The sequence below is a fragment of the Protopterus annectens genome, chromosome 5.part0 (assembly GCF_019279795.1).
Source record: "Protopterus annectens isolate FY-2018-M chromosome 5.part0, PAN1.0, whole genome shotgun sequence".
NCBI classification, from domain to species: domain Eukaryota; kingdom Metazoa; phylum Chordata; order Ceratodontiformes; family Protopteridae; genus Protopterus; species Protopterus annectens.
The window spans coordinates 1,341,644,514-1,341,658,716 of NC_056735.1; the positions used below are offsets into that span (position 1 = coordinate 1,341,644,514).

At 37.8% G+C, this 14,203-nt stretch overlaps 1 protein-coding gene across 1 annotated transcript; it reads right to left on the minus strand.

Moving 5' to 3' along the window:
- Positions 1-5,590: 5,590 nt before the first annotated feature.
- LOC122802366 (odorant receptor 131-2-like) lies at positions 5,591-6,541 on the minus strand. Its single transcript, XM_044072000.1, has one exon. It carries the CDS (start codon positions 6,539-6,541, stop codon positions 5,591-5,593), a length of 951 nt encoding a protein of 316 aa, XP_043927935.1.
- Between the last annotated feature and the right edge of the window lie 7,662 nt (positions 6,542-14,203).

Here is a 14,203-nt window from a genome sequence, read left to right on the forward strand (position 1 = left end):
ATGAATTAAATCATTGTTTAGTGCAATGAATAAAGTGAAACATTTAAAGATAATATAAATTATGCAGCAGGTTTTGTTTTATAATCCACAAGTCATACAAAAATAAGAAATATTCCTGTATACAACATACTGTTTGGGGGGGGGGCTCATTTGCTTGCAGGACAACTACATCTCATTTTTGACCTCCCTATGTCTTCTTTGTCATCAAGAATAGCTATCCCTTTTGATATCAGTCAGTACAGGTTTGACCTACCTGAAGAATGGCTAATAATGCTGTATGTTGCAGCATATACCTGCAGAGTCAACACAGCTGGATTATGAGCAAATGGAGCCGCCATGCAAGGTAATAGACTGGGCTTACACCACACATACCGATATCCCATTACTTGGTTGTCTCTCCCCAGTTACTGTAAACACTGTTTAAACCTGTAAGTTTGCATACTGTTTTCTTCTTTACTTTTACAATTTCAAGTCAGTTTATATACTGTGTCCTTCTTTACTTTTATAATTATCACTGAGATTTGGATTTAATTAACAGAAAAAAATACTGACAGACATTTTCTAAATAAAACACTTTCACAATTGAAAACAGACTTAGCAATATAAACAGTAAACTTCTCTTCCATTGAACCTCACATTAAGTAAAAATGCATCTGCATCTACAAGAGACATCCTGGAGTTCATACTTAGATAGCACATAGTGACATACTAATCAGTGCCTATGTGAAGTGTGGAGGAATTCTAAAGATAAATGTGTACATACATACAGACATACAAATGTTTCAAGCACGGGCATTAAAGCCCTTCTAGCTTGTCAATATGCCAAAACACTTGTTCCCATAATAAATGTCCAGGCTGTTCTTAAAAATATCTAAACTAGTACTTGCTTTAATGTAATTTGGTAGTCTGTTCCAAGCATCAGCTACTCTGTCAGAGAACCAATTAGTACACTTCTCATTCCTATAGAATCTTCTACATAGGTTATATGATGATTCTCGAGTACTTTTTGATAACCCCAAACATTCCCAGAGGTAGTTGTCCCTAAATGCCTTATATACCTGAATAAGATCTCCTCTTAAAAATCTGTAAGAGACACTGTACAAGTTCAGATATTTTAGTCTTTCATAATAACTTAGATTTTCACATCCATGGATGCCCTTAGTATATTTCCGCTGTACTCTTTCCAGTTTATTCATGCTTGTTTTCCTATAGGGTTTCCATATTGTTATTCCATACTCAAGTTTGGGTCTAATGTAACTAACAAACAATGACTTCATTATGTTTGATTTCCTAGACTTTATAAATCTTTTTATACAAACTATAGTTCTATAACTATCATTAGCCAACTGGCTGATATGATTAGAAAAACTCATAGCTAAATCTACCCATATACCCGGGTCCTTAAATGAGTCTACAGTTTCAGTCACTGTGTGCTGTATTAAATATTCACCTTTCAGTTTAGTTATCCCAAATCTCATATGCTTAGTTTTTCATGTATTTATCAACAATCTGGGACAGCCCACTGGACACAAGCATCCCTTTGCATGAGCAGCCCAGGAATACTCTCAAGTGAAGTAACTTGGTAGTCACAGTGAAGATAAATGAAGGCCAAGGGAATCAAACCATATACTACAGGAAACAGCACTTTAGCAACTCATAGCCTTAGTCATCTGTTAGACAAAAAGTGCATTTCATACCTGTGTGCATGTAAAACACATGTCAAATTAGGAATGCATTTATAGATAAAATATTAACATTAACTCTAACTTCATGTTTTCCAATTTATTCACAGTGATATAATAAGCGCACTGTCAACAGTCAACAGAAAAACAAAACTAAGGATCACATCCAAAGAACATGGCTCATATGATGATGCTCCTGTTTACTACAATCAGTTCCTTTCCTTTACACCATAATGACTCTGGTTAATAGGCAGTTACCAGGCGTACAATTCAGAGGGTCTAGGAGCCCAGTCCATATTTCCAGTTGCCCCAAACCACTATCTGATGAAGTGACTTGCTCATGTACAGGGCATAAATATGAAGCAAAATCAATGATTTTCTGCAAAACTGGAGACAGATAAGAATAGACTACTCTAAATCACCTAAAACGTTTAGTGAATAAGAGATTTTACATCAACTGTATTTTGTGAATCACAAAAACTATAAGGCCTTAAAGACTGACAATGGCTGACTACAATCTTCAGTCATCTACAAAATGAAAACAACAAAAAAAGTTAAAGGAGGTCTGGCAGTTGGCGTGGAGGATTACGACTCTTGCCTCCTATACCTTAGGTACAAGATATGAGTCTGTGTGAATCTGAACAAGTCACTTAATGCACCTAACTGGGGCATTTTATACATGCGCGCACACACACACACACACACACACACACACACACACACACACACACACACACACAGTCCCACACACACACACACACACACACACACACACACACACACACACACACACACACACACACCCCATGGGGCTGCTGTATATGCCTAATCATTAACTATCCTGGTCTACATGTTCATAAACCTTGCAGATTCCTTGTAAGGAAATAAGCTACCTCAGCACTGTATCCTGCATGTCTGCTGCTCTAAATCTTCTCCCTGCAAGGCTTAGGTTGTTCATTGTAAAAAATTGAAAAAAACTCTTGTAGCACTCCGTCTTCCTGCAAAAGTATCCTGGATGACTCTTCAAAACTCATGCTAATGTTGGACATCTCTCATTGGCTCAAATCTTTGATTGCACACATCAGCTAAACAGGAAGTCATTTTGTTTAAAGAGCCCCAACATTAAATAATAGCTTTATAACACTCTTTCCTTCCAACTGGAGGATTTTTAAAGGGTTCAGACTTTTTTTTAATTAAATGCTGAATGGTCAGGCCAGGACCTCAGACAACACTGGGCCTTAGGCAACTGCCTGTGTCATCTTGTGCAGGATCTAGCCCTTTACAGAAGATCTAGATTTGTTTTACTTGCATCTTATTTCTGAAAATGTCCTTCCATCTTTGTGCTGCTAATCAACCTTGCTATATGCCATCTTTCAATTAATATATATTTCACTTTAAGTATATCTTTCTTCATGTAGTTTATTCACTCCTACAACTGGGGAACATTTTAACACTTTGTCTTTAACTTTATTAAATATCTGAAATGCTGAAACTATTTCCAAAAGGCCAAACCTGTTAACTAGCTAGACAAAGTGATTCCAGCCTCTTCTACTCAATAATAGCTTGTCAAGAAAGATAAGCTACATTCTGAAATCACTAACAAATGTGACCATGAACAATGATTACACAATACCAAATAATAGTTTTCTCATGAGTACTTTCTGCTTTCATTGGTTTTGAAATAACTTTACATGCACAAACTGCACTTTAGTTATATCATATTTGCTGATACATATATTCACCTGCATTTAAATTCATCTTCATTCAGTGTTTCAGATGAACTATTTTAAAGTCTATCTCCATAATCTGTTTTATTTGCCTGAAGATTTAAGTCAAGCTACTTTCCAAAACACAAAACAAACAAGCTAGTTTAATCCACATTGTATCTGCAACCCGATATCTATGCAGTATGTAATTTCAGATATTTTTCATAGGTGCTTGCTGATTTCAATGATTTTAAAATGTCTTTCTGTGTTCAACTAACATTTTAGTTATACAGCATGTTATAGCACCCATCCCTCCAGTTAGATATAAACTTTCATTTATAAGAAACATTTAAAACATAATACTTATATTTTATTTTACTTTAATCATATAGGTATTTAATATTTTATTCTTTACTGATTCCAATGGTTTTAAAGTACCATTTAGACTACAACTCACAATTTAGTTATATCAAATATCCTTGTCCATATAAACATATGTCCAGTTAGAAAAATCTTCATTTAATGTTTGCAGTCCATTATTATTTATAGAACCTCTCACTTTTTTGAAAACACTTTCATCTCCTTTGGTTTATCCATTATTTCCTTTTGAAACACAGGAAAAGAATTCATAGGAAATCTCTAACATGAAGTGCCTATAATTTGCTCTTTCACATTTGCTGGCAGGCTGCTTTTTCTTTCATCCCCTTCTCCCTCTTCCATTTTTTGTTATGTTTTTGTTAATTTATTTTGTGTCCGTTGAGAGTCTGTGTAGATTTTAATCCAAGTGGGTAGAAGACTCATAGTAATGTAGGATATAATAACTTGAAACAAAGTTACATTTTTCTGCAGTTTTATGGAAGGAAATAATGCATTTCTATTAGTTTGTGTTTGCAATGTAAGGCTTCAGCTACATAGACTCTCAAGTGTGCAACCTTTAAGATTGTTTCTGCTTCCATAAAAATCAAACAAATTTCCTTTTTTAGCTGGTATGTCTGAATCAATATAGGTCTCAGATGACTTGTCAGTCTCAAATTAGGAATATTTACTCTATAAGCTCTTTCTATTTTAATATCAACAGTATAGAGTCATCAGTCTATGTGCTGAGGTATGTTTGTATAAACTCTGTTACATCAATTATTTGGAATTCAATTAAAGGTGTTTCAAAGAAATGGGCTTTCAACCATTTGAATTTAGTCATTTCTGATTCAACCAAATGGGCATTCAACCAAGTTTCATATATATGTTATTACCTACCAAAGACATTTTCTTTCTCTTTTAGAAATGCTTGTACACATTTTTGCTACACCAAACATTGATTCAATTGTTGTATTCAATTAATATATGTTGTACACTTTATTTGTACCACATAAAAGTGGTGTTTATAAATAACATTTAAAACATGATAATGAAAAGAGAAACTCTGACCTCAGACTAATTTTAAAATGTTAGAGTCTTAGATATCACTTTGTAGATTTATTCAGAAATAGTTCCAGAGGTAGGACTAATAAACTTGTCAAAATATAAAAGCAACATACATTCAACAATACAGTAAAATGCAAAATAAGTATATACTGGGTTAACTGATTCTGTTCAACCATTTCCATGCAGAAGTATATTACTTTTGATTTGCTGGCTTTCTGTAGACAATTTTGTTTTAGTAGGTTTGAAAAAAGAGTTATAGGACAGTTTAGCCATGAATAGAAATAACTGATTCTGGTAGATCTATGAAGATCCTGAAAACTGAATGTTTATATAGATCCCCACAATACGAGTACCTTATGACATCTGTGCTACTTCACCATTTTGGGTAGTAGCACACTTGTCCTGGGACATCATCACTTACCTCTTATATGTTTAGTGCATGTTTACTTGCAGTTTGCATTAATATATGACATCAAATAATTTTATATTTATTTTACAAATATTTCATGAAAAACTGTGATGTTGTTACCTTCATTTTTTTTTGTTATTCCTTGCTTACTGAACTTTATTTGTTAACCAGGGTACAGCACTGACCTCCATGGACCTTATTTCTACTCAGCCTGGCAGTATGTGTGGTTAAATGACATGCTAACAGAAGCAATGGATCCTGAAGGAATCAAATCCTGGACCACTGTAAGCAGCTCATTAATGGTACCATAATCCTCTGCACCAAATGTGAAGACAAGCATGGATGAAGTATGTTCAGTCATTATTTCTGTTTTACTTGCTTCCAACAGTGGGAGCTATTTTTGAAGAATAACAGGGCATATACCGTTTCATGTAGCTTCTGAAGGTCTCATCTCTCAAGCCATAAATTAGGGGACTGAGGAATCTTGGGAAAAGCATAAAAATGTAAAAGTTCACATAAGATAAATTTTCCCTGAGCCAGTCATGTACTCTGTTTAGAAAGGTTTCTAACAGTGGATAAGCAAAAGCTCCAAGACATAATACAAGTTGAACAGCATGAAGTGTTACTGTCTTTCGGGCCTTTAAAACAGAAGCTTTATTGGTAGTAACTTTTCTAGATGCCAGCATTATTTTTATGTAAGTATAAAGTATCGTTGTGCCAACTAATATAAAGTAAATAGCATAGGTTAGTGCTAATAATGTAGCTTGAGCAGATGTAAAAATGACTGCTTCCCTGTTGCATGACACTGTTTGGGAAAATACAGTAATTTGCTTATAGTTCAGGAGAAAGTAAAAATCCATAACATATGGCAAGATTGCGAGCATCAAGTTTACAAAAATAGCTATCCATAACCGCTCTACTCGACAAAGTTCAGCATGTCGTAGTGGGAAGCAAATTGCAATGTAGCGTTCCAGTGACATAGTTGCCAGGTTGAGTGGAGTATTAAGAAAATTGACCCCAGATATGATGATCACGATGTAACAAACTGTAGCAGGAATCTTCATCTTCATCACTATAAACAACAGTAATGTAACTGACACAGTTAATAGTATGGTGTCTGTCACTAACATATGAGCAAATAGTCTGTATCGAGTGCTGTCCCTGAAGGATGCTTCTGAACAAAAGGTATGCAGCATTAATATGATGAAATACAAGAAGATGACAACAACTGGTAGGAGACAAACACTCTTAAGTATGCCACTTACATTCAGAACCAAGGTAGTCTGTGTACTGTTAGCTGTTACTGAAGCAGCAGTTTCCATGATAGTGAGGGAAAGTGACACTGTTATGACTGAAGGTGTTCAGCAACCACAGCAGATATGCAAATCGAGCTGCCAAACAAGGAAAGAAATCCCAGAAATATTCAAAATAATGCATGAAAAGCAGTGCAAAATATAAAAATGAATTCATATATTACATGTAATAAATCAATGAAAGCAATTTCGTTACCACATGCCATCAAATAACATTAATTCCCCAGAATGAGTGATCATTTGTCGTATTTGACAAAGAAGGTTTAGATGTCTTATTTGTTCAAGTATATTTATCTAATTTCAAATATGTGAGTACATAGGAGCTTACCTTAGTGACAGTGTTAAGTATCCACTTTCAGTGGATGATATATGTCATCTGATGAAGCTTGAAGTAGCCTGACCCCACCACCATAACGTACAAGGCTAGAACCCAGAATATGACTCAGCCTAAGTTCTAGTTTTAGCTCTGGCATTGGAGAAGGCGGTCAAGGAGGATAGGAGTGAGCAGTCGATATTAGCTTGTCATCCTGTGAGGAAAAGGAGGTCCTACTCTGCTGTTAAACAAACTAACAAGTGGAGTCTTGCAGGCAATGAAAAGCACAAGATGGGGATGTGGACTTGGTGCTACCAAGCTTGTGATGGCAATCCTCCTTGTAGATGGATGCATTAACATTCACAAAGAAGGCATATCAGGCACTCAATGTGATGAGAGTTCCCACATTAGCCATTGTGGGTTGTAGTTTAGGCCTTTAAACACCCACATAGCTTGTTCTGATACACGTACATGAGGATACAAACCAACTCCTTAGCTAGCTGTGCGATGGTCCCTCTTGTCGGCTCTAACCCATGCACATGGGATACTGAATGCAGGAGAACAAATAGCCTCAGAACTGATGGAAAGGTCCTTTATGGTTGGAAGACCCTGAGGGGAAGTCGAGAAAAGAAAAAAGGCATCTTTGAGAACCCTGAAAACTTTTTTGTAGTACCAAACAAATGGAAAAGTAATGCAAACAATACTAATGATGCACATAAAAATAAATATATATATATATATATATATATATATATATATATATATATATATAAGTAGTAGCTACACAAGGAAGTAAACTGAGATAAGCTATACATTTAACTGCACTTCTAATTTATGCAAACATTGTAACAATATTGCAACAATTACCTAAATGTAGAACTAGCAGAATGTGATTTAGCAGCTGATGCCATAGGCCTGAATAAAATAGATATTTTGAGAGGAAAATGTAAGTTAAATCAAACGTATGCAGAAATTTGAATAATTTCTGCCTATACTGTTGACTTTATATCTCATTTTAGCAAAGCTTTAGCTTTCTACTATGGATTTCAAAATGTCAGGAAGAAGAGGGACACTACTTTCCATCACTTTGTTTTATTTTTCTTTTTTTTTGTGACTGCCATAATAAAAGCTGGAAGCACACTGCAGTCTAATACAGGGACACAATTAACAAAATGCTCACCTAACAATACCATTGTACTTTTTCCCCAAAGTTACTTACAAAGATATTTGACATTATCTCAGCCAGTTACAGTTTAATCTATAAATAAAAAAACAAGCTTCTTAAACCTTTCTTCTTAGCCTTTCCATCAAACTAATGAAATAAAATAAAATAAAAAAAACACTTTTTAGATTTGACTGGTTTATAAAATACTGGTGATGAGTCTTCCAAACAAATTACCTTCAGTACAGGACTGCATGGCTATACTTTGGGGAAGAAAGAACTTGTTCCTAAGATTCTGTGGTGAAAGAAACTCATGAAATCCTTTCCCTGATGGGCCCCACAAAAGGATGAGTGGCATATCGATTTGTTCCTTAAGATCCATATGCAGTGAACATGAATGCTTATAAGATTGTATATTCTCTAATACTTGCACACAGATTTTAATGAAAAATGGAGGATTGTTGTCCTTGTAAGACATGTTGTTTAAAAAGTCATACTATACCTCCGCTCAGCTTAACAACAAATCCAATCCTCGAAAATTTTGGTCAACTCTCAACAACATCCTCTATCCTGAAAAGCCCTCTAATCCCTCCCCATACCCTAACTCTTCCTCTCTGGAAACAGCTACCCTCCTGAATAAACACTTTATCTCTTCCATCCAAAATCTAGTAACCTCTAAGCCAAACTCTACTTCAACACCCACGTCTCCAAGTCCTACTAACACAACTTTGCTTTCTTTTGAGCCAGTTCCCATTACTTACATCAAATCTCTACTACTCAAGCTAAAACCTTGCTCTCCTTCCACTGACAATCTATCCCCTACATTCCTCAAACTTGCTGCTGACTCATTTGCCTATCCTATATCTATACTAATTAATCAATGTATTCTGGAATCAACTGTCCCCACCCTTTGGAAATCTTTCTTCACTATCCCTCTTCATAAAGGTAGAAACTCCACTGACCCCTCAAACTACTGACCCATAGCCATCCTTTCACCCCTCTCCAAGATATTAGAAAAACATATTCACTCACAGCTTCTCAGTCACCTCCGCACACACCACTTACTTACCCCTACCCAACATGGATTTCGTCCTCACCACAGCACCACCACTGCCCTCCTCTCCTTCACTTATATCATTGTAGAGGCCCTAGACAACAATAAACTCATTTCCTGTCTCTTCCTAGATCTCTCCAAAGCCTTCAATGCTGTCTCTCATCCTCTACTACTATCCAAACTCGCAAATCTCCACCTACCCCCCCCCCACACACTTGCCTGGTTTAATAGTTACCTATCTGGCAGAGAACAATCCGTCAAATGTCTCTCATCCTCCTCACCTTTCCTTCCCATCTCCACTGGTGTTCCCCAAGGCTCCATCTTGGGACCCCTTTTGTTTAACATCTTCCCCAATGATCTTTACCCCTCATGCAAAGAATCCTCCCTTATTCAGTATGCCAATGACTTCACACATATCCATCTCAAATAACATTCCTGAACTTCACTCCCTGACCCGACAGGCCCTACTACCCACTGAACAATGGCTCTCTCACAACCTATTGATCCTAAATCCCAAAAAGACCAAACTCCTACTTTTCCTTCCCCGTTCTCTTTCTCATCACAAAACCTCCTTTTTTATTACATCTTCTAACAATACAACCATCCAAACTGACACCCACACAAAACTCCTAGGGGTCATTATCAATGACGAACTCAAGTTCAACTTATACATACTCCAATGTATAAAAAAAAAAAAAAAACTAGGTCTGCTATATCGAAACAAAAAATTCCTAACCCCTGAATCTGGACTTACCCTGGGCCAGGCACTCCTCCTCCCCTCCCTCTTATACGTCGCCCCAGTTCTTACCAATATCCAGGCCTCCACTCTAAACAAACTCCAACAGACTTACCATAAAATAGCCAGATTCATTACTAACTCCCCATACAACTCACACCACTGCATTTCTTTAAACTCTCTTCAATGGCTTGAACTTCCCCAATTTCTGCTATCATATCAATTTCATATGCTGCACTCTATTCTTTACAAACCCTCCTTCTGTCCATCTCTATCTTTCTTAGTTTCCATCTACATCCCATAAACTCCAAAAACAGAACCGCTGTAAATAAACTCACAAAACTCCAAAACCAAACAGCAATACCAGTCCGGAATCCGCCACAGCACGGAGAATGGAAACTCACGATAAGGTAACAAAACCACTGTTTATTAACGTGCAAGCAAAAAATATATATATCACACACGTTTTCGTTGTACAACTTGACTTCCTCAGATAAAAACACACATAACAGACTGGTGTTTAAATAATACCCACGCATCAATAATCAATCAATCAATTATATAATAATGCAATTAACCAAATATCTAAAAATTATATATTTAAACACTGTTTTAAAATCTAATTATGAAATATATATATATATATATATATATATATATTACCAACAGTACTAAAATAACAACTGAAGCTAATGTCAAATGCTTTTACTCTCATATTGCCACCACTGATATAATTTTACTATATGTTTTTTTAAAAAGATTTGCAAACCAAGTTAAATAATTAAACATCCCATCCCAGACCCTCCATACTTCTAACCAACAATTACTTGATATCTACCACCCAAAAAGGTCAGTAGGCAAACTACTCTACAAACACTCCCTTGCCCATGCTTGGAACAAACTTCCCCTTGACTTACGTTCAGTCTCCCACACCTCACACTTTAAAAATGAACTAAAAGCTTATTTTCTCAATTCCAGAACCTGCCCTTGCCATGACCCTACCTAGTCTTCCTTACCTTTATGTACCCTCTAAAGGACCATACTTAGTACCTCATTACACCTCTCTTTTCAATGTGTCTACTATGCATTTGCATAATTTTATACAAGCAAAAAATGTTTATTGTTGACCTATTGAACTATATCAATGTAAAATTGTTACTTAGCTTCTTTTTAATGCAACTTTAACTTTATGCATGTAACCCAACATATGTGAATTGTTTTGCTATAACTGCAATTATATCAGTATTGTTTAAAATTGTACTTGTTTTAAAATGTACTACTGGAGCTTTTCTCCTCAGGTCTCCACTGAAAATGGGCCACAAGCCCAGTTGGACAAACCCAGTTAACAAATGCCAATAAATAAATAAATAAAATAAATAAGAGATGTGACACAGAAATAACCAGAGAGCTTGTGGGATAGTATGAACTCAGCTGACTAAATCTCAGACATTTTAATCTGCCTCATTATTTGAAATTGAGAGCAGGGCTACAGATCTTTTATAAACAGATTAAGATTCTTTAAGAGCTTGTTATAATGTAGGAGAGAAAGTCTCAGAGCTGATAAAGCAAAGTAGCATGTTATCAGTAGAGAGCATGACTTCCTAAGTTGCTGTGCCTGTACTGAACTCCTGGATGTTTTCACAGCTTCTGATAGTAACAGCTAAAGGTTCAGTTGCCAGTGTAAAGAGCATCAGCAGAAGCAGCCCAGCCTATTCTATGCAAGGATCTGTGAATCCTGAGCTAATCATTATGCAGATCTCCTTATTTGCATATTTGAGCTTTGTCATAGTAACAAATGTATCAGAAAGTTGTAACATTTTTCATAAGCAAATAATCCCATTTTAACTTACTGTCCATTTTATCTATATCTAGTAATTACAGCAACATCATTGCAACACTGTTTACTTTAATGGCTGGAAAAGAGTAGGGTATAATTTTTACTGTTTAATATTCAGAATTGACAATTAATGCAACTGCCGTTAGAATAAAAGACTGTCCTATTTGTCAACATGCACTAAAAAAATTCTTTGATTTATCAAAAGACTATACAATACAATACCCTTACTGGCTTGGACACAATTGGTAGGATTCACAAAGGCTTGCACTGAGTGTAAGAGATGTGTAACACTCCATGCAAGCCTCGCGATCCAGGAACAGCCCGAAACTCCGTGTAAGAGACCAGCTAAAATGTCTCTTACACGGACTGGGCATGGATATGCTAAATACCTCACTTGCAGCCAAAATGTATGCAAATGAGGTATATTAGCAATTCACGAAGCAGAAACCAGCCCGTGTAAGAGACGTTTTAGCTGCAAAAATGTACTCAGTTGACAACTGAGTACGTTACTGCAAAAATCAAAATGGAGCCATGTCAGCTCCAAATAAAGGGTGCATATGTGTCAGGCAGCATGCCAATGGCCAAATATGTGGCCATTGGCAAGGTAACCTGATGCAAATATTAAAAATATATAATTTTTTTTTTCGGCGATCGCCGATGTTTAAACGCAGTGCAGCCCCGCGCAAACAGGCTGCGCTGTATAAAACATAAAAATGAAGGTTATAAACCCACAAATGTGGGTTTTATTCAATACATGGAATGACAATGCAGGGACCAGCATACCAAAAACAACATGGCCACCGTGTAGTGGTTGCTAAGAGGGGAAGCTGAGTCTAAGACATGTAACTAAGCATTAGTAGGCAATCTCATGTAAATGAGGGTTAGGATACTGAATCCCACAGTCACATAGCAAATGAGCACAGTCTGAGTAGTGTAAGAGATACATAAGGGGGAGGAGTGGAGTAGGAGATAGGTGACATCACAGAGGGGAATGGTAGAAAGAAATGCAGTTCATTGGAGGTCAGTGTAACATGACAGATGACAGACACAGATCAGGGAAAGAGGAGTGCCACGAGATAAGCATGGGAAAGTCAAGAAATGGAAGGTGTACACTGTTACTTACACCAAAGTTTCTTGCTGGTCGTGCATGCCCACGTGTGCACGCCATGAAGCGCGAGTAGGGCAGTGAGCGCGCATGTAAGGCAGACTGAGCATGTGGGAGTGTGTTGGTAGACTTTGAAGACTGTTTACGCTAGTGTGGATGCGTGTAGGGCAGACTGAGCATGTGGGAGCCTGTTGGCAGACTTGTAAGACTGTTTGCACTGGTGTGCGTGCGTTTTAACCCAAACAGGCAGATCCTGAACTGTGTAAGCATGTGTGCGTGCGTGTAAGCCACTATGAACGCGTTTCTGCTGGTATGCACACTGCTCCCCCCTGAGGAAACAGAAAGGAAAAAGGAAGCAACAGAATTAGTAGGAAGCTAGCAGGGAATACTGCTGGAGCTAGCAGGTGAAAACAATTAGAAGCAGGCAATTACACAGGCAGAATAGTAGCCCAGCCCAGCACTTAAAACTCTGCAAACAGCAGTGCAGGATGTTTCTCTCAAGAGACACTGCAAGACAGGAATAAGCTATTAGAAGTGAAAACTGAAAAAGCTGAACTCAGAGCAGAAATGTTAGGGGCTGCCATAGCTGTCATAATGAGACATAGGTGACTTGCTGAGGGTGGTGACAATGCAGATGGTGCCAGACAACCCACAGTGAGGAGACGGAGAAGAGTGTACAGGCCCAGGGTCACCTACCATGGGTTACATGAGCTGGAGATAGTAGAGCATTATAGAGTGGACAGAGAGCTCCTGTAGCAAATAGTCGAGCTGTGCAGGCCACGCCTCACACACAGAACCAACAGAGGGGAACCCATGCCAGTGGAAACCAAGGTATGTGTTGGCCTAAGAATACTAGCAACAGGTACCTTCCAAAGACCAACTGGTGATATGATGGGGATATCACAGGCATCAGCCTCCAGGGTACTGCACCAGTTCCTGGATGCCATGTCAGCACATGTCGTGATCATGTATATTTCCCCAATGCCCGTGAGGTATTGGCCAGCAATATGCGTCTCTTCCAGCAAATAGCGGAATACCCTGAGGTAGTGGGTGCAATAGACTGCACGCCCATATGCATCAAAGCACCAGCCGGTGAGCAGGGTAGGGCCTACATTAACCGCAAGGGCTTCCCCTCCATCAACTGCCAGGTCATGTGTGATGCCCAGGGCATAATAATGAATGTGTTTGCTGGCTGCCCTGGGAGCTACCAAGATTCCCACATCTGGCATTTGACGCAGCTGTACCAGACATTTGCCAATGGAGACATCCCACACGGACACCTAGTGGGGGATACAGGTTATGCACTGGAGTTGTGGCTGATGACACCCATCAGAAACGCACACACACCTGAACAGGAACGCCATAATGAGGCACATGCACAAACACGCAATGTAATAGAGCATGTGATTGGGCTGCTCAAGTCACGGTTCCGGTATCTGGAGACATCTGGTGGAGCCTTGCAGT